The sequence below is a fragment of the Grammomys surdaster genome, unplaced genomic scaffold (genome assembly GCF_004785775.1).
Source record: "Grammomys surdaster isolate TR1022 unplaced genomic scaffold, NIH_TR_1.0 126013, whole genome shotgun sequence".
NCBI lineage: Eukaryota > Metazoa > Chordata > Mammalia > Rodentia > Muridae > Grammomys > Grammomys surdaster.
The window spans coordinates 2,512,678-2,533,349 of record NW_021620828.1 but is presented as its reverse complement, the minus strand read 5'-3'; the positions used below and the strand labels follow the sequence as shown (position 1 = coordinate 2,533,349).

Sequence of the window (20,672 nt, the reverse complement as noted above, 5' to 3'; positions counted from 1 at the left end):
AATGCTCCATCTCCTAAAGTCATCCCCTCCCAGAATATCTACCCACTGCACGTACCCATATTATTCACCTTAGTCCAATTTACCACCATCTTTCCTTCAGAATACCACTCACGTATTGCCTACTCTTTTCATTTCTTCCTTTGTCCCTGTGGTGGTTTGAGTGACAATGGCCCCAAAGGCGCATATATTTGAATGTTTGGTCTCCAGTTGATGAAACTGTTTGGGAAGGATTAAGAGGTGTGGCCTTGTTGGAGAAGGTGTAACGGGGGATGGATGGGCTTTGGGGTGTCAAAAGCCCATGTCAACCCCTCTCTCCTTCATGTGGATTACATGTGAGCTCTCAGCTCCTGCTCCGTTGCCATGCCTGCATATCTGTCTCCATGCTTCCCAACACGATGATCACGGACTCATTCTCTGAAGCTGTAAACAAGCCCCTAATTAAATGCCTTCGTTAACAAGTTGTCTTGGTCATGGTGTTTCATCGCTGTGTAGTAGAACAGTAACTAAGACAGTCCCTTGGGTTCTTTTCTCATTTCACCCTCTGTGTAAATCCCATCTCTTCCGTATGGGAACCGCCATTAGCATCACAAAACCTAAACACCTCATTCCTCAAGATCTTACCCCTTGTCTCTCCTTTGACCTCCCTTTACTTTTGTCCTTGCATGGTCCTTATGAGCCTTCAAAGCCTGCAGCTTGGGCAGTCTTTTGCAGTTGTCTGCCCAGGATGGTCTCTCCCTGATGATTGACGTGGCACATTCAGGATCCATTTCCTACTTGGAATTCTTACTTGAAACATTCCTTCTGCCAGGAGAACTGTATCACCGAACCTTGTTATCACTGGGACGAAACGCGGGACAAAACCTGCGCAAGAGGAAGGGTGCGTCTTGTCTTTGTCTCACCTGTTTGTCTCACATAATGGCAGAGAAGGCAGGAATGTAGGCTGGACACACTGTATCTGCACTCGGGCGACAGAACGAGAGAGATGAAAGCTAGTACTCAGCTTGTATTGTCCTTTTTATTTTGCCCCAGACCTCCACCGATTGGATAGTGCTGCCCACACTGCCGCAGGTTGTCTTTCCTCAGAATAAATTTTGCGAATGTCTCTCATACGCATGGCTTGTTTCATCATTAACTCTGAGTCCAGTGAATGATCAGTTAAAGTCAACCATTACGGGATCTTTCCCTGTCAAGCACACTGCTTAAAGTTCTATGTTCCTCCTGGAAATAGCACCCCATTTATCCTCTTTAGTGTATATTGTGTGTAAATGTCTTCTGTGTGTGGTGGTAAGAATCCCTGCCTAGAATGGAGTGTATTCACTGTTAACTGTTGAGCACCTGACACTGTAGTGGTCACCAAATAGCTGTTCAATTAATGGCTAGTTAAATAAATGACTGACCTTAGAGGTCATTGCAAATGTCTGATATTAGATACAATAAACAAATGGTCTGTGCTGAAATGAAATTAGAGCTCAGGAAATGGAGGAGGAACAATCAAATCACAATTACCTGTCACTGGAAGTAGCAACAAAGTGTCTACAGAAGGAGGTAAGGCGTGTGCCTTTCCTCTTCAGGGAGCTGGCACTTCTGAAGGTGTGAGTCTTTAAAATTCATCCTTAATATATACTTAGGAGGAACTATCTAGGCACAGGGAATCAGAGTCTGTCTCACAAAAGAACTAAAAACAGAAGTCTGATTCATGAATTCGCTAATGGCTTCTGCCTCCCAAGGGAACCTCCCAGTGTAAAATGAAACCTTTCTAGGGGTTCAGCATCACGTCTGACTTGAAGGTAACCACAAATCTGCCTGGGGGATGGCAGGCCATGACAGCCAGTTCAACAGGAGTATTCAAATGGGTATCTGCAGTCATGTTAGAGCCTGGTGCATCTTCTAGAAGAATTCAATTTCTTCGCATACTTTGTTTCAATGTTATCTCATCAACAGCCCATTTCTGGAAGAGCAATGATGAAGACAACAGACACGAAAATAAGTAATTCCCGATAAACCTTAAAAACAAAGTCCAAAGACTCACGAGCAAGTCGATTTGCAACCCAGGAAATACTTGTGGAGCAGAGGACAAGGGTGAGACTGTGTCTCCTATACTGTGTTGTGTTTATTTTATTTTTTTTTCCTTGAGTGGAGTAACTTTTGTGCGACGTCTAAATTGCTTAATTACATAGCCTGCAAATGGGAAAACTATCGACCGGGTAAATGCAGCAGACTTGCTCTCTCACCCTTCACTGAACTGTGCAAGCAAAGGGAAGGAGTGGAGACCAAATCAAACATAAGAGAGGCAGAGGCTGCGGCAGGTAGACCTGGGGAGGGACAGGTGAGTGCAGTGTGTGGTGAAGTCAACATCATCTCCACTCCGTTTCCTCCGATTTCCTCTTTACAGGTCCAGGAGCTCTGGTTTCCTCCCCTGCCTCATTTCTCTGGGAGCACCTGCTGTGAAAACTGCTGTGGTTTTAAAACAGTCTGTCTATATCGTATGGCTAAGAACCCACGCATGCATCTCATGGCCTGGGAGAATCTTAGGTGCCATTCCCGTCCTTATCTTACAGACGCTCTTCCTTATGAAGAAGCAGCTGCACAGAAACACTGGCTGTTGTCAGCTAATCCACTGTGGCCACTGAAGTCAAGAGCAAGCTACCTGGCTGTGGTAGTCTGCAACAATAAGGTGCATCCTCCAGCATCTTCCACCCGTATCATACGGGGAGGAAGCACTCTAAAGCCTGGAGAATGGACGGGAAAGCTTTCTGGCATTCTAAGAGAGGCAGAGTATTCTGTCCCATTCAAATCCTACCAAATGAGACTCCGTGGCCTAGAAAGGGAGGCCATCTTTCTGGTAAAGCAACTAAAATGTGTCTATTAAATGCTCATCAAACAGCTGCAGTGTTTATTGACATTTTGATGTCCCTCCCTTTCATTTATCCTTCCCTTTTCTTGACACAGATAAGTATAAATTACAGAATCTTTTTCTTTTCTTTTTTTCTTCTCCCCCAGGGAGGCGTGGAGCAAAGATTCCTGGCTGCAATTCCTTGTATATAGTGTTTCTTCAGTAGCATAATCTTCTGGTGCTTTTTCATGGAGATGATGGTGGACATCCCCAGGACTCCATGAAAGGAGGGTTTCCTACTCACTGGGCATGGACAGGCTTTTCCTCCCCTCTCAGCATCACTATGCCTTGAAGGAGAGCTGCATCGGTACCTTTCCAGGTTGCAAAAGTGAGAGTCTGTTGGGGAATTAACATTGGGACGCAGCCTAAATGGAAAGCTCTCAAGACATTTAAAAATACTTCATCCCCCCCCCACCCCCCGCGCCCCAGGAGAGATTGAAACTGGCAAACGTGTCTTCATGGATATAGAAGACATAGATCTCTCCCCAGTAAATAGCTGTTGAGGGGTCAGGTGCTGTGTATAGCTTATTGGGCAGGGGTGTGTTGGGGGCCAGCGTGTGATTTCTTTTTGCTGAAATACACTGCGCAGGTCAGCCCGGTGAACAGAACCGAGAAGAGATGGAGGATGGAGTGGGTGTGTTATTAGGATACTGCGGCTTGGTTGGGGTGGGGGTGGGGGTGGGGGCGTGCGTGTGAATGTGAGAAAGCAAGAGGCATGCCAGGAGAGCGCGGGAAAGATTACTGGGGAGGCAAGTGTAGATATCTCTCCCCAGCATCCAGGCTTGCTGCAGCCCCTGGCTGGGTAAGGGGTGTGATGTGAGAGTGGGGTGGGAGGGGGCAGCAGGCGGGGCCTGCCACGTCACTTGGAGAGTGTGTTAAGGAGGAAGGGCAGAGCTGAGAGCTGAGCCTGCTGCTGTTGCTGCTGCTGTTGCTGTTGCTGCTGCTGCTGCTGTTGCTGCTGCTGCTGGGGCTGCTTCGGGTGCAGGCAAGGCTTGGAGCTGTGGTGGGGAGGTGGGTCTCCGCGCTCAGGCGCCGGGGCAGGCCTAGGGCGGTTCCGAGGCCTGTAGAACAGCTCCTGGGAAGAAGGTGGCGGCTGCAATCGCGACCTTGGCCAGACCTAGTTCGGTGGTGGACGTAGGGCGGAGGCGGAGGCCGAGCCCGGGCAGGAGTCTTTGGTGAGCCAGAGGGAGGCGCATCTGGCGCTTCGGTACCAGCGGCAGCCCGGGAGTCTTGTGCAACTGGGGAAGCGCAGCAGGACCTGGTGAGAGGCAGCAGGTCTGGAGGGCGGACCTGTGGGTCCCGAGCCCAGTTTTAGGCACCATTGAGAGCTAAGCCACGCGTCTTTTCGGGCAGCCAGTTTCACGCGCGCGACAGTTTGCGGGCTCCAGGCATCTCAGAAATCTTGAGCTCGGAGGCGCGGCTATTGAGAGCCAGAGCCACATCCCAGATCTAGCCTGGCAGAAGGACCAGCCGCAGGGTTCACCGACCTAACCGCCAGGTCAGAGCACGGGCCCCACCCTAAAGGAGGGCACAGCCGAAGCTGAGAAGCGGGTGCCGCGCTCCGGAGCTTGTGTCGTGGGCGCCGTCCTAGTGGCGGGGAGCGCACCACCGAGGTGAGGTGACATGAGATCGGAGAAATCCCTGACGCTGGCGGCGCCGGGGGAGGTCCGTGGGCCGGAGGGGGAGCAACAGGATGCGGGTGAGTTCCAGGAGGCCGAGGGCGGCGGCGGCTGTTGTAGTAGTGAGAGGCTGGTGATCAACATCTCCGGGCTGCGCTTCGAGACGCAGCTGCGCACCTTGTCGCTGTTCCCTGACACGCTGCTGGGAGACCCTGGCCGCAGAGTCCGCTTCTTTGACCCCTTGAGGAACGAGTACTTCTTTGACCGCAACCGACCCAGCTTCGACGCTATCCTTTATTACTATCAATCTGGGGGTCGCCTGCGCAGGCCGGTTAACGTGCCCCTGGACATCTTTATGGAAGAGATTCGCTTCTATCAGTTGGGAGAGGAAGCCCTGGCGGCCTTCCGGGAGGATGAGGGTTGCCTGCCTGAAGGTGGCGAGGATGAGAAACCACTCCCCTCCCAGCCTTTCCAACGACAGGTCTGGCTTCTCTTTGAGTACCCAGAGAGTTCCGGGCCCGCCCGAGGCATCGCCATCGTCTCAGTATTGGTCATCCTCATCTCCATCGTCATCTTTTGCCTGGAGACCTTGCCTCAGTTCCGTGCAGATGGGCGCGGTGGAAGCAACGAGGGTAGTGGGACCCGCATGTCCCCGGCCTCCAGGGGGAGCCACGAGGAAGAAGATGAGGATGAGGATTCCTATGCATTTCCTGGTAGCATTCCCTCTGGGGGGTTGGGGACTGGAGGAACATCTTCATTTAGTACTCTCGGGGGTTCCTTCTTCACAGACCCCTTCTTCCTGGTGGAAACTCTGTGTATCGTGTGGTTCACGTTTGAGCTCCTGGTGCGCTTCTCTGCCTGTCCCAGTAAGGCGGCCTTCTTTCGCAATATCATGAACATCATTGACTTGGTGGCCATCTTCCCCTACTTTATCACCCTGGGCACCGAGCTAGTGCAACGTCACGAGCAGCAGCCTGTGAGTGGTGGCAGTGGTCAGAATGGGCAGCAGGCCATGTCCCTAGCTATTCTCAGAGTGATCCGCCTGGTCCGGGTGTTCCGAATCTTCAAGCTCTCCCGCCACTCTAAGGGGCTGCAGATCCTGGGTAAGACGTTGCAAGCATCCATGCGGGAGCTCGGGCTGCTCATCTTCTTCCTCTTCATCGGAGTCATCCTCTTCTCTAGCGCTGTCTACTTCGCAGAAGCAGATGATGTTGACTCGCTCTTCCCTAGCATCCCAGATGCCTTCTGGTGGGCTGTGGTTACAATGACCACTGTAGGTTATGGGGACATGTACCCCATGACGGTAGGGGGCAAGATTGTGGGCTCACTGTGTGCCATTGCTGGGGTCCTCACCATTGCATTACCGGTGCCGGTCATTGTCTCCAATTTCAACTACTTCTACCACCGAGAGACGGAGCAGGAGGAGCAAGGCCAGTATACCCACGTCACTTGTGGGCAGCCTACACCGGACCTGAAGGCAACGGACAATGGGCTTGGCAAACCTGACTTTGCCGAGACTTCACGGGAACGGCGGCCCAGCTACCTTCCGACTCCACATCGAGCTTATGCAGAGAAAAGAATGCTCACCGAGGTTTGATGGATGCGGGCAGGCCTGCAGGAAAACGGGAGCTCTGAGCAAGTCACCTCTCAGGCTTCCTTCTCATGCTCACTACTCCCGCCTTAGCTCCAGAGGACCTCGAACCCCTTCCCCCTGTACACAGTACATGGCATTCTGGACCAAATATCTGGACCGTAGACTGTTGCTCGATCCTCACAGCATTCGAGGTTTCTCCATCTTAGTGACATTTTTGGAAATTTCAACGGTGCCACCCAATCATGCCCATCAGTCATGTGGATGAGATGCACATTTCTGACTGACCTTCCCTCAAGACTGAGTTTTTATGCCTGGGTCTTATAATATCTCTAAGAATTGTGACAACCAATAGAATAGGAAGCAGCTACACTCAGGTCCCTTCTTTAGTGTCCTTTGCTTTGGGTCATGCACTTTCCTTAGCTTCTGGTCACTTGGTCACTGGCAGAATCTGGAGAATGGAAAAGATTTCAGCTTGCCATTTTAGTGCCCTGTCCAGCTTCTGGCTGGAGGAGCTATTAGCTGAACAGCTTTGAAAGATGTTCATGGCTAAATTTGGATGGAATTAGAGAAAATATTACCCAGCTGGATTATTTGGAGGACACGAGGGTCAGTTTTAGACCAATGGGGGCCAGTGGATTTCTCTAGTTGTGATCTGTCACAGGAGACGCTGGCAGGGGTCTACATTAGTCCTCACCACTCTGATTCCCTGACTCCTTGGAGCTTCCAGGAAGGAAGCTTTCTCAGAACCAAGTTCTTCTTAAGTGCAAACGCTTTGGTGCGCAGAGGAACTGGAAAATTGAACCACGGAGACAGGAGAAAAGGCTGACCAGAGCCAAAGGACTGGCTGGATCACATATCTGAAGCGAGGTGCCACTTAGCAGAGACTGTCACTTAGAACAGACAGAGGGACTCTGCTGCAGACAGCAGTCAATTCTCCCTGATTAGCCCAGACCTATGGTATCCTCTTATCCTTCTTCCTGGGAATCTGAGAATCCTTACTAGGATTGCAGATGGATTTGATTTTATAAAGCAACCTCAGCCGTAACCTACAGACAGGTGAGTTCACACACTGAATGCCAGCATAGCTTTCCTCTTATGCCACAGGCAACAGCCTTTGGTCGGGAGCCAGAAACGGGCATGGTCATTTTGTTGGCAGCCTCTATTTTGCTGAGTCAAGCAAACGTTTGTCTGCTCCGCTCTTTCTTCGGAGCTGGATCATTTGGCCTGTTCCAACTGCTAAGTTAACTCAGTGGTTCCCACTTGGACCAAGCCATCTTCTCCCATTGTGAAATCACTGCCACCCTCCCAGCTGCCCACTGCCCTTCCTCCCCCAGTAACATCGCCTTTCAGTTTTGCCTTTGATAAACTGTGATACACTGTTGTCAGTTCTCATGGGTACAGTTCTGAAACTCAAAGGACTGTTAACATGTTTTTAATTTTATATTAGGATGCTTTAAGACTCTTTGAAGGGAATGCTTTTTTGTTTTTTTCAAAAGATTTTCCTGAAGATTTTCTTTGACGGTTAACTTGAGAGGCCACTGTGGCTCCAGTGAGTGATAGGTCACAATCTGAGTTAGGCCACAGCTTTACAGGGTAACTCATGGTCCCTCTTTGTGCCTCAAATTCTCCCACCCATTAAATGAGAACATTAACGTCTTCCCCTCCCTACCTCATGGGGAATTATCAATAAACTCACCCAGGAAGGTGGGGAAGAAGCTATGCAAATGTGTGAATTATAGTAATGGCTTTGAGTTTTAGTTCATTCTACTGCCTGCCTATCTCTCAAAGGCAAGGCCTTATCCCAGAAGTTTCCACCATGGATCCAAAGCCGAAGACTAGGCCATTATAGACCGTCAGCTGTCTAAGTCTCTTCTTGGCATTTTGGGCTGGGTCTCCATCCTTTCTCTCACCCTTCAGAATGGAGTGTATTCTTGTGTTAGACTTGGTGGCCAGAAGTCACTTTTCCTAGGAGCTTGACTTCTCCAAGCCTGCAACATAGTAAAAGACTGAGATGTTTAAGACTCAGAGATCTAGTCCAAGGCCAGTAAGAAAGTACTTTCTGTTTCCAGTGATTTTAGTTACTCCAGGCCTACTCCAGTGGCCAAAGGGATGCCCCCAGCTGAGGGTGGATGAGGGGACATGTGTGCATGGGTCCACATGTGTATATATTGTCACCCTCATCACTGTCCCTGTCCTTATGCAAACATTGCCTTTTCAAGTCAGAGCATGCCTGAAAGTAAAAGATTTGTGGAGAGCCAGGCTCTCCAGGGACTCTGGTTGCCGTAGCAACCTTCCAGACTGTTCTCTCTACTGACTCGGGTATCAAGGGAGAACAGACTACATCTCCCAACTTCTCACATGGGAACAACTCCAATCTATCAGTTTAGGCATCGGCAGAACTAAAACAAGGACTCAGGACCTTTTGACAATGTGGAGGAAGTAGATTCTCAGCACTTCCTGCCTAGATCTTTCTTCCTGGTTCCCTATCTGGTCACTGAAGCTGCCATATCTTACCTGGAGTCCTCAGAAACTTGAAAGCTTAAGAACTACCCAATTCAGCCAACAGCAATGTTAAGGTTTTTCAAAAGGAGACCTCAGATAGGGGTACAAAATGTACCCTCCATAGCAGCCAGACTGGGCCTTGAGGACACGGATGACACCAGTCTGGGGTGTCATGGTATTCTCATCTCAGACGAAGGCTCTTCCAAGTCCTAAGAGAGACCAAGAAGAAGAAAACTCCTCCCTCCCAGGGAGCAGCATTGCTCCTTGCAAAAATGACAGAAGTGATTCTTAAGATGTCAGACAGAAACTGAGAGGCTGTGACTCGATCAAGTTTTTGTGGAGAATTTTGTTCAGTGAGCTCTTCTGCTTCTGAGCCTCCATGTGGACGATGTAACCTTGTCATCGAGAGAACGTGCACCACTGTGAGCTGCCTCAGCAGCTGGAATAGGATCACAGCTGCTGGCAAAGGTGGGGTGCAAGCCATCTCAATGACTGATGTAAGCCAGTGGGGGCTCCCAGAGGACTCCTTGGGACTGCCAGTTTCTGCTTGGGATGAGGACACTCCTCCTGCCTAGCATCCCAGAGGAGCAAGGGACAGCTGACCTTCTGAGGTAGGTCCCCAATAGAGGTATTTCATCTCTGACTGTGTGGGGATGTGGATGGGCTTAGTGTCTGGGGAAAGCACGATTTTGTTGTCCATCTTTCCTGTTGTGTGGTTTTGTCTGCCTTCATCTGATTCTAGTCCCTTTGTTCTGTCTCTCTCTCCCCTGATTTTTCTCCATCTCTTCTCTGCAGTCTTCCTTTCCTTCCCACTCTGTCTTTTTTCCTCCCCTGATTCTCTTCTTGCCACCCCAACCCCCATTTAAAGGGCATCTTCCTTCCATGTATATTTCTATCTCCTTTCTCCTCCTCTCCACACCTTTTGGCTTTGGAGAGACTCCTCAGCATCGCTGTGAGGACAGTACCTTGGACTACAGGATAGCTGTGATTCAGGATTATGCCAAGAAGGCTCCCGGGTTTCCTAGGGTACCATATTTCCCTCGCACACTCTCTGTTCCTGCAGGGGCTGCACTTACACAATCCAGGGAGACTTTATTCCGTTAGTAAAATGTCTTCTAGAAATTTCTTGAGCACGAAAATGCTAAGATAAAAGAAAGGTAGCAGGAGAAAAAATGGTGGTGAGAGACAGACAGACAGACAGACAGTGAATATGAATCTCAGATACTCAGCCATTTAGCACTGGAGGATGTCCATCTCAAGGTCTTTCAACATTAGGAGCTTTGCAGAGAGGTTGTAATCAAAGAAACTGTATACATGATAAAACAGAGAAAATTGGACTAGCCTGGAGGAAGCCTTAACTCAGGCAGATCTCCTCTTCACTCACATGAAGGCTTGCTCAGCCTCTGGCTGGCCTCTTGTGTGCCCAAGGCAGAGCAGGGAGAAAAGGCACCAGTCCTAGTGGTGTAAAGTACAGGGGACACTTCTTGATGTGGAAGGCCAGGGTTCACTGGCTAGTCCATAGGGAGAGTGTGTGGACTGTCCCTGTCCTGGAGCATAGGGTGAAGTCCTTTCTACATCATGATATCCTGGTGGCCATCAGTACATGCCAGGATCAACACAGGCTGTTAAACCAGTACCAGAGAACTTTGAGGGTGACATAACTGCTCTAAAACAGATGTATTGGTAGTCATATGACCCAGATGAGGGAGACAGGAGCCTAATAACCCAAGTCCTCTTCTGACCTGGGACAAAGGTCTGGTTTTATAAATCAAAAAGGATGGGCCATGCATGCTATCTGGATCAGAGCAACAGTTCTTTTTCTTCTGCCACATGGACATACTTCAGATCTATCCTGTAGCTGCTCCTTGCAGCTGACACAAAATGCCAAGAAGTGGTGTGTGTGTGTGTGTGTGTGTGTGTGTTGTCTATGAGGGCTCTGTGAGGTATATGTGTGTATGTCTGTGGTGTGATGTGGAAGTGAGGATGTGTGTGTGGTATGCAGCATGTGTGTATGTGTCGTCTGTAGTATGTGGCATGTAGAGTGTGTGTGTTTTCTCTGTGAGGTGTATATGTAATATGTGTGGTGTATGAGGTAGACATGTGTGTGTGTGTGTGTGTGTGTGTCTGTGGAGTCTCTTAGGGGTGTGTGTATGTGTGTCAGTATTGTGGGTGATGTGTGTGTGTGGTGGGGTGGAAGTGTGTCTGTGGGAGCATTGTGTATGTGTGTGTATGTTTGTGTGTGGTGTATGTGTGTGGGATGTCTGTGAGGTATGTGTATGTGTGTGTATGTGTGGTTGTAGTATTGGTACACTTGTGGTGTGTACGTGGCATGTGTGGGGTGTGTGTATGTGGGTCTGTTGTGGTGTTTTATTTTGACTTTCATGAGATTTAGATGCTTAATATTTCTCTGAAGATCCATCAGGCCACTCTTTGGTGAGCAGGTACTGCATGCATCACAGTATACAGGAGTAGGGTCAAGGACTTTGTATTTTCTTTCTGAACAAAGCAACCCCATAATGCTACCCAAACCACCAAATCCTTGCATTTGTAAGCATCAAGAACTAAATGTAGTTATTCTTCACCCTCCTCCACTCTTCCCCGAGGTCATCGTTAACCCTTATTAGCCCTGTGTGACAGGAGCTGGCAGTCCCCTAGGCTTTGGTTAAACTAAGGTGGTTGGAGTTAATTGTACTTTTCATATTGTCTACAAGAGCTCAGCCTAGTGTCCCTTTGGATTCTTTGTGCCTGTGGGGCCTTGTCGTTCTCCCTCTAAGCCTTTCCCTCCACATGACACCTCTCATTCTACAGCTCATCTTCTGCACTCAGTTCTTCCAGTCTCTGATGCAGGCTTTGCTGTCTGGTGCTATTCCTCTCACCTTGCATCTCTATGTAAATGCCAAGAAAGATTCCATTCCCAGGAGACCTCATGCTCCCTGAACCATCTGTCTGGCATTGCTGCCTTAACTCTGATTGGTCTTGACTGTGTGTTATTGCCTGAGGAAGGGAAGTGTGGTCTTATTCTGATGTGTCGTGGTCACTTATGGGAGGAAGAGGAATTCATGCGTTCAGCTGTAGGAGTCACTGCCCCCCACCCTCCAGTCCCCTTTCGATTCTTCTGCACAGACACCTCATGGCAGAATGAGGCCTGGAGCCCAGGGCTTTGGAGGGAGGACACATATTGCCAGACACAGGCCACTGGGATGCAGACAGATGGGTGCCTGCTTCTCATGCTGTTGCTTTCCTGCTCTGGGCTGGAGGGCCTTGTGGGACTGGAGTCTGTGATGTTTTCATGTTTCTTTACTCTGAGCTGGAGAGAGTGGTTCCTCTGGTCTCTTGCTCCCAATTTGTCCTCAGGCCCTTGTTTACATAGCTCCTACAGAGAGGGTGTTGACTCATTCATACTATAAAAAGGGAAAGAGATCCACTAGTCAGAAACTCAGTTAGTGCTGGTCGAACCTTGACCTCTTTGGGGCCTGCCTTGCTCAGGTGTATGACAATATTTTTAAATATAACTCTAACCTCATCATCGATAGTATAGAGGAATTTCCCTGAGTCAAGACCACAGACCCATGGGTTCAACGGTAAGATTTGCTTTCTACTTTTTAGACTACCCCATGCAGACGCTTGTCCTTAGAAACCATCTCGGAACCTTAGGGCCGTCTGCTGCTGGCTGCACAGAGTGCACTCAGACCTGGGCCCTTTGGTGGATGCAAAGCCGACATTTCGAAAGGAAATTGCAGCCGCTCAGCCTGCTAGCTGCTATTTTTGACATGCTTGCTGTTCTCTGGGGGCTTGACAACCGCTGTCTCCTGGAGATGAACCTGCTCCCGGCAGCAGAGACGTGCTTTGAGAGAACACACAGTATGAGTGTCATGCAGCTGCATGCATCTGCAGAGCTCTGGCTGAACTCTGAATACCCTTGCCCAGGGAAGCAGAAGGTACTCTGCAGCCTCCCAAGGGTAAGGAATCCCAACGGTTCTTGCCATTTACAATCTTCTGAAACCTAGGTGGGTCTCTCTGGGGCTCTTTAGAGCAGTGGTCCTTAACCTTCCTAATGCTGTGACCCTTTAATACAGTTCCTTAGGTTGTGGTGACCCCAACCATAAAAATAATTTGATTACTACTTTATTACTGTAATTTTGCCACGGTTATAAATCATAATGTAAATATCTGTGTTTCCTGATGGTCTTAGGTGACCTCTGTGAAAGGGTCCTTTAACCTTCTCCCCCCCAGAAAGCGATCATGACCCACAGGTTGAGAATCACTGCTTTAGAACAAAGTGGTGATGAGCCAGGGGTTCAGGTTTAAATCTTTCCCTGTCATGTGACACCAGGCAAGTATGAAGCTGTCCCATAACTCAATTTCCCTTTCTGTTACAAGAGGGATAATAACATTGATCCGATCGGGCTGTTCTTAGGACTGAATGAATTAATGCTTGCAAAGTGTTACAAAGAGGAATCTCTATTTAAAGATTGAATACTGCAGATCTGGAGAGCTGTTGAACAGTTAAGAGTACCGGTTGTTCTTTCAGCCAGACCTAGGTTCAATTCCCAGATCCCATTTAGTGATTCATAGCTCTATCTCCAGTTGCAGGGCAACCAACACCCTTTTCTGATCTCTGCAGGCAACGAAAAACGCACACGATGCACACGCATGCAGGCAAGTCATCCCGTAGGCATAAAATAATAAAAAACAATCAATATGGATGATTTTGATTATCATATTTCTACATAATGAAACAAGATAGGTAGGTAGGTAGGCAGGCAGGCAGTTGAGTTGTTCTCTTCGGTGGGTAAGAGAAACTGAGGCCAGAGGGGTTATGACATATTTAAGGGTTCGTAGATATGTGGGATTCACTGCCAATGTTATAGGGCAGAATGCATGCCTGGATGTTTCTGAGAGAGAAAAGCGTGTCTGTATTTCCTGAATCTGTGTAGGTTTGTATTTGCCCACCAGTGTATCTCTGATAGGAAGGCTTCAGGGAATATTGCTTTTTTTCTATGAGCCCGGAAAGCACAGGAGCTCGGTATATATATCTGCATCTTCTTCTGTGTCTCCACCTGAGTGTCCATCTGTATCCTCATGTGCCTGCATCGTAGTTGCTCTGTGTGTCTGTCTGCATCTGCGCCCGTGTCTCCATCTGTTTCTGTCTGTCTGTGCCCCAGCACGTGCATCCGTGTCTGTGTTTGTTACTGCGTCTCTGTCTGTCTCTGCCTGCATCTGCACATATGTCTTCATCTCTGTCTGCCTCGGCTACCGCATCTCTGTGTCTCTCTGCATGCATAGCTACACTTGCATCTTCATCTCTGTCTTCATCTGCCTTCGTAGTATCTGTCTGCATCTGCATCTATGTCTGCATCTGTGTTTCTCTGCATTGCCTGCGTCTCTGTCTGTATCTATCTGCAACACTATCTGCAGATGCACCTGCAACTTCACCTCCGTCTGTAATGTATGCCCCTGTCTGTCTGCATCAGATACTGCATCTCTGTCTGTATCCATCTTCATTGGTATCTGCACTTGCGCCCGTGTCTGCATCTACACCCACAGCTGCACCTGAATCTGTGATCAGCATCTGCGTCTGCCCGCATCTCCCTGTACATTCATCTTAGATATGGAGCTTCTTCCTTTTGAGCCCCTTCTTACTGCGATTGTCATGACCTCATCTGTACCCCCAGCCACCCTCAGGCTTCCCTGACCATTCTCTGCTTTGCTGATTGGCGGCCTTTAACATCCATCTCTAAGACATGCTTCACCGTCTCTGCCCTCCTTTAAGACTTAGCACACGGGATTCTGCAGCTGGAACAAGCTGGCTTCCCATTTGCTTGTCTCTATTTAGGAGCTTTACCTCTCCTGGGGGGGTGTCATCCACAGCCTAGGATGTTCTCCCCACTGCCAGCTTGCTTCCTCCATCCCTGCCACTTCTCATGAGGGATCCAGCCTAGAGCAAGGGTGTATGCCTGCCCTTCTGTTTTTAGATTAAGAGCTTCATGGTTTGTTTGTCTTTAAAGTTGAACTTGACTCTGCTCCTCATTTAACCTCACCAAGCTTCATTTTTGACATCTGCAAAACAAAGAAGCTAACACTAGTAGCCTCTCAAGGTAGCATTATGAGACCCAGATGACCCTGCCAGTTAAAGGGAGTAGCCAGCTCTGACTACTTAGGGGCCCTCAGTGACACAGAGCGAGAGGCTAAATTGGGGGCAGGCAAGCCACCTGCATCCTCAAAGGAAGACAATGTCCCTGCTGACTGCAACTATTTCAACGGACTATGATATGTGTATGTATATACGCATATACGCATACATATATATTCTGAGTAGTTCTTGGTTATACCAGAAGGCTGTTTGCTTAAGGAGTCACAGCAGAATTTCTTAAAATAATTTTCCCTAGGATGTGATCTCATACACAGAAATGTGCCGACGTATCTTGGAAGACTGGGGTGGGTAAAATAAGAGTCTTTTTAAAAAGCAAATTTGTTTCTAACTAAACCCAGACGGAGGCCTCTTCCTTTCCCTTCCCGAGCGGCACAGGGAACAGTTCCAAAGGTTTGTAGATGGATGGGGTGTGAGAGCTGGAGGGGGTGGGAAATGTCTCACATAAGAAAGAGGAAACCGAGGCAGAGAATCGATAGGGTTAAATTTAGCACTGCAAGACCCTGAGGCAAAGCTGATTCCAGGACTCCCAATTGTTATCTGATCCCAGTACCTTCCTAAAGACAACAGAAAACCAGAAGGAGTATGTGAACTTAGTGAATAACCTCCTGCCTCTCCCACCCAGCCGTACTATTGGCAGAATGACCCAGAGGAATACAGTGATGTGATTTTGAATTTTATCTTTCCCTTCTCCCTTCCTGGCAGGCCTGGCTGGGAAATCTGCATCTGATAGTTGCCTTCTATGCTACAGAAGGGTTAGATAGTGTTTCTCTGGGAGGTCCAGCCTTATTCTGCACTGAGCTCGGAGGCAGGAGAACTCTGGCTTCCACTCTTCCCTGTTAAGAGTTTCTTTAACTTTTGAGGCTGGGGTTTTCTGTTAAACTTAGTGACTAGTGATGTGTTTATAAAAAGATAAAGAGAAAGAATAAAGAGAACGAGACTGTTCTGTGGAGGTGTGTGGTGAGGTATCGGGGAAGGGAATGTCTCAGCGGGCCCATGCCAAGGCATCTCTTCCCCTGAGGGACCAGCTGCACACCGGTATAGCAGAGAGAGGCAGAGAGGAGAGAGAGAGAGAGAGAGAAAGAGAGAGAGAGAGAGAGAGAGAGAGAGAGAGAGAGAGAGAGAGAGAGAAGTAGAGGCAGCCATGACCACATGGGGAGAAGGGAAGGAGAAAGGGGCAGGGGACAGAGGGATCAAGAGAGCAAGGGTGAGAGAGAGCGAGAGGAAAGGGCAAGCAGCCTCCTTTAGAGTGGGCCAGGCCTACCTGGGTGTTGCTGGGTAACTGTGGGGGTGGAGTTTAGGCAGAATGCTAACAACTAGAGTGAAGGAAATAGTCAGAGATGGGAGATCAGGAAAACGAGTGCTTTGTAGAGCTGCCTGTTTGGGAGATGAAGGAAGGAATGGAATTACTGGCATCTTATCCAGGAGCGTGATTATCTGCTGAAGCCCCAAGAGGCAGAAACCAGCTTCTAGTTGCTTCCCTGGGCTCCTTTGCTCTGAACTTGAGAAAAAGGAGGGGGGTGTTCTTGTTGAGTTACAGATCTTCATAAATCACAGGACTAGGGGTGGGGGTGTCAGGAAAAATAAAGCTTCCAGAAGCCATGGCGACTGAACCGTAAATCCGAATGATTCTGGGCTGCTTTAAGGTAATCTGACTTTGCTGAAAAGAAAAAGAAAAGTCTGGAAAGACAGAGAAGAGAGTTTGTGTTGCCCACAGAAGGCTGTTGTCTGTGTTTCATGGAAGACAATGTTTACTCATGAGCCCACCTGTGTGGACCAGTAGGAGTCCAGCACATTGCCCTGAATTCAGGTGTCTGGTAAATTTGTTTACTCACGCATCCATTCACGTAACCCCGCATGTATCCTTCTGGTACTTGATGTTATGGGACTGCAGAAGTTCCAAAGAGCCACTGAGGGGTGTCTACCCCTTATGAGTGGTCCTACATTGTCACTGTGGAGTGTCTATCCCTTATGAGTGGCCCTAAAGTGTCACTTTTAGTTTATGGGCCAGATGCGACATAACTTGAAGAAACAGTGCTTTATACACAGGTCTAAAGTTTTGGTGTCTTTCTTTTGAAAGACAAGATGTCTGGCCTTGTTGGTCCTGTGTTCGGCTTGCTAACTACTGGGGAGGAGCTGAGACTCCCAGTGATATCTTAAAAAGTTTTCGCTATGTTCCAGTAATGCTACAGCTGAGGTTTTAGCCCACAGGCTTTCGGAGAGCATTAAGATACACACTGTAAGAGCTGGAAGTCATGTGTACCTACAGTCCCCGTGCTTAGAAAGTAGAGGCAGGAGGATCAGAGATACATAGTTATCCTCAGCCACATATGAATTTAAGTTCAGCCTTTACTATGTAAGACCCTGCCTCAAAACCAAAGCAACAAACCAAAACCAAAACAAAACAGACAAAACAAAACAAAACAAAACCTCCCCAAAGCAAAAACAAACAAACAAACAAGCAACAATAACAACAACAAAAACCAAATGAGTAAACAAAACCCCAGGGGCTGTCTGGGGTGATGGCTCAGTTGGTGAAGCGTCTGTTACCCAAGTATAAGAATCTGAATTTGGTCCCCAGCAGCCACATTAGAAAATACCTAATACAGGAGTGTATACTGTAATCCGAGCGCTAGGGGCAGAGACAAGATGATCCCTGGGGCTTGCAGGCACACTATCCTGGGTGAATAAATGAGTTCCAGGTTCATTGAGAGACCCTGTCTCAAAAATTGAAGTGAATAGTGACGGAGAAATATACTTGGAATTGGCATCTGGTAAACACACACACACACACACACAGACACACACACACACACACACACACACACACACACACACACAAAGATACAAACTGCAAACTACAGCACAAGCCACAACAAAACAAGACAGTGCTTGGTCATTTCATCTTTGAGAGTTACCTTCCACTTGCATGAAGTCAGGGAATAAGAACCCACCATTCCATTCCTGCTGCCCAGGACAGACACAGATTAAGAACAGGGACTCAGAAGTGGGAGGGAGTGGATTTCTGAGATGAGGGTTGGTACCCACCTGTCCCGTTCTGTGTGACGTCATGCTAATCCCTGGCTTCTCACTTGCCTCTCTGCCTCGGATGTTTGCAGTTGCCTTTCTCTGTGTTTTGAATATGAGATGCCCTTGAGGGCCTCTATAGTGCATGCGGGTGGTGTGAACTTGAGGAGGTGGAGCTCCAGAAGGCTGTAGGGAGTAAGTCACTCAGGGGATGTGTTTGAAAGTGTATCTGGCTGTGATGTCAGGGTGTTCTACGTTCTGAGTTACAAGGTATATCCCAGCCACAGTCCCGTTCTCTCTGTCTACTTACCACAAGGTAAAACAATGTCTGGGCCACACAATTCTTTCTGTCCAGGAGCATGAGGCCAAATATCCAAGGTCTGAGCCTTCTGAAACATGAGCCAAAAATGAATCTTTCCTCCTTTGGACTATTCTTACAAATGTGACTAATACAAGCCTTCCGGTGAAACCTCCTGTTTTGAACTTTGTTGCTCAGAAGTTAAATGGCTGCAGGATTGTCACTGTCCCAGCATAAGGACCTCAAGAGGGAGCTAAAGGCTCTCCCCATTTCCTTGCTTTATTAAAACGATTCAGACCTGGGATACAAAAGGACAATTGAGGCCAGAGTCAGTCAGTGATAAAGCCTTAGAGGAACTGACATGTCAAAGTCATCTTTCTTCAGGGGCATCTTTTGTACTTGAAAGCCAGAAAAATATCTACCTCCCGATGTAGGGCAGAAGAAATTAGACCAACTGGTATAAAAGAAAATCCACCATGAGCCTTCATTCAGTACGTGTCTGCCTCAGTTTCCCCAGTAGGTATCTGTTGGCTAATTTTTGTCAGAAGCTAGAGTCTGAGAAGATGGAACTCCAATTGAGAAAATGCCTCTGTCACATTGGCCTGTAAGTAAGCCTTGATTGGCAATTGATGTGGGAGGGCCCAGCTCACTAGGGGCAGGACCATCCCTGGGCAAGTGGTTGTGTAAGAAAGGCTGAGTGAGCCGTGAGGGTGAGCCTGTAAGCCATTCTCCACACCTTGTGCTTCAGTTCCTGCCTTCAGGTTCCTACCTTGAGTTCCTGCCCTGATTCCCTTCATAATGGACTGTAAGTGGTAAGCTGAAATAAATCCTTTCCTCCCCAAGTTGCTTTTGGTTGTGGTGTTTATCATGGTAACAGAAACGGACTAGGACAAAGTGAGTGTGTGTGTGTGTGTGTCAAGTTGTTGGTGTAGAATAGAATTATTTTCTTATTGGAACTACGTTTTACTGAAAGTAGGCCAAAGAAAACTTTAAAAATTTGCCCAGGGTAGGCAAACTTGCAGGACAACATGCAGTCAATAGAACTAGGAAGTAGAACTGGCTACTATAGTCACAACCCCAATGCCTCTCTCCACCACAACCAAAGGAAATGCCAGCTGTAGCCAAACAGCTCTGAGAGTCTTTCTTCCCAGTGGAGAAACAAGGGGGCATGTGTTGAAGTTTACACTTCAGAGTGGGGACCCTGAGAAGGAGTCCTAACTGGATTTAGACTCCCAAGGAGACACCTTTGCAGATGTGAAGCATAAAATGTCCCACCCCTGGGGCCAGGATTTGTGAGGATGCCATCCTAACACAAGTGCATTGGACAGTATAGGCAGAAGGTGAAGTGTGCAAACCTTGGAGTAAGTTAGTACTAGTCACGGCCACCCCCTTTCTATGAACTGCATGACCTTGGGAGAGTTAGGAAGCTCTGAGTTTTTCCTCTTCTGTGAAACTTAGTGACCAATAGAAGTCATGAGTAGAAGTATGGGCGATCTTGTTAACTCTTGTCATGTCTGGCGCACAGGAAGCCCGACATTCAGTGAGCATTCAGTAACGTGTTGTCATTCCCCCCTCTCACTTCATATATTTTCATGCTGTAATTTGTGGTTGGTTCTAACACTTGGCTCTAACATGGATGCCTTTTAGAGAAAAGTGCTTCCATGCTGGAAATGCCACAGACTCAGATAAGTTGCAGAGAGAAGACTATAAATGACAAGCTGCTGAGGTCGGAGTACACCTCCCACAGGACTGGGGACTAGGTGAGTGTAGACAGGTCACATGGTCAGCGCACTCCTTGCCTGACATCTGGGATGCTCTTGCTGGGTAGAGTGACTGGTTTGATTGAGGGCACAGGGAAGGTGCTTCCTGCCTCACCAGCAGGCTCATGAATGTGCCTTTAATTTTGTGTTTGAGGTCAGCATTCTTCGTTGGGATTACAAATCAGTGGAAACTACGACTTGGTTTGCAGATAAAGCGTCTGCTTTATATATGGCCGTCAATAAGTCGGCTGAATTCAATGACACATAGAGAGTAAGACTAAATGACTCTCAGGCAGGACAAGACTCCTAGCCATGCATGAGGCACATGCCAACAATCACAGGTACCCAAGAGGCTGAGAAGCCAGCCTGGGCTTCTTAAAGGCCTTGTGTCAAAGGTATCACGAGGGCTACAGATGTAGCTCATTTTGAAACTGTTCGAATCTCATGAAAGATGCTCTAGGTTCAATACAGGTGCCATAGGAGGGCGAGCATGGGGAGAGACCGGAGGAAGAAGGAGAAAGGAAGGATGGGAAGGGAGGGGAAAGAGAGAAGGGGGGGACTGAATCTGAAAGTCTTGGGGTCCTCTTCCCTGCTCTACTTTAGTTTCCTAATGGTTCCAGGCATCTTCTGAAGACTCACAAGTGACATTACTCAAGTGTTAACTCCTTGTAGTTTTTGCCTGAGATTCCTGGTCTTTGCTGTTTCCCTCATGTCCTGGTCTCACAGCACCTGCCGCACCTTAAATTTCTTCCTTCCTGATTGGGCCTTTCCTCAGATGACTGCTCAGCCAACCGATTAAGCTAGAGTAACTCATCCAAGAGTTACCTG

At 48.2% G+C, this 20,672-nt stretch overlaps 1 protein-coding gene across 1 annotated transcript; it reads left to right on the top strand.

The window, feature by feature from the left end:
• Nucleotides 1–4,516: 4,516 nt before the first annotated feature.
• Kcna6 (potassium voltage-gated channel subfamily A member 6) lies at nucleotides 4,517–6,109 on the top strand. The gene has a single exon (XM_028754533.1). It carries the CDS (start codon nucleotides 4,517–4,519, stop codon nucleotides 6,107–6,109), a length of 1,593 nt encoding a protein of 530 aa, XP_028610366.1.
• The last annotated feature ends 14,563 nt before the right edge of the window (nucleotides 6,110–20,672 follow it).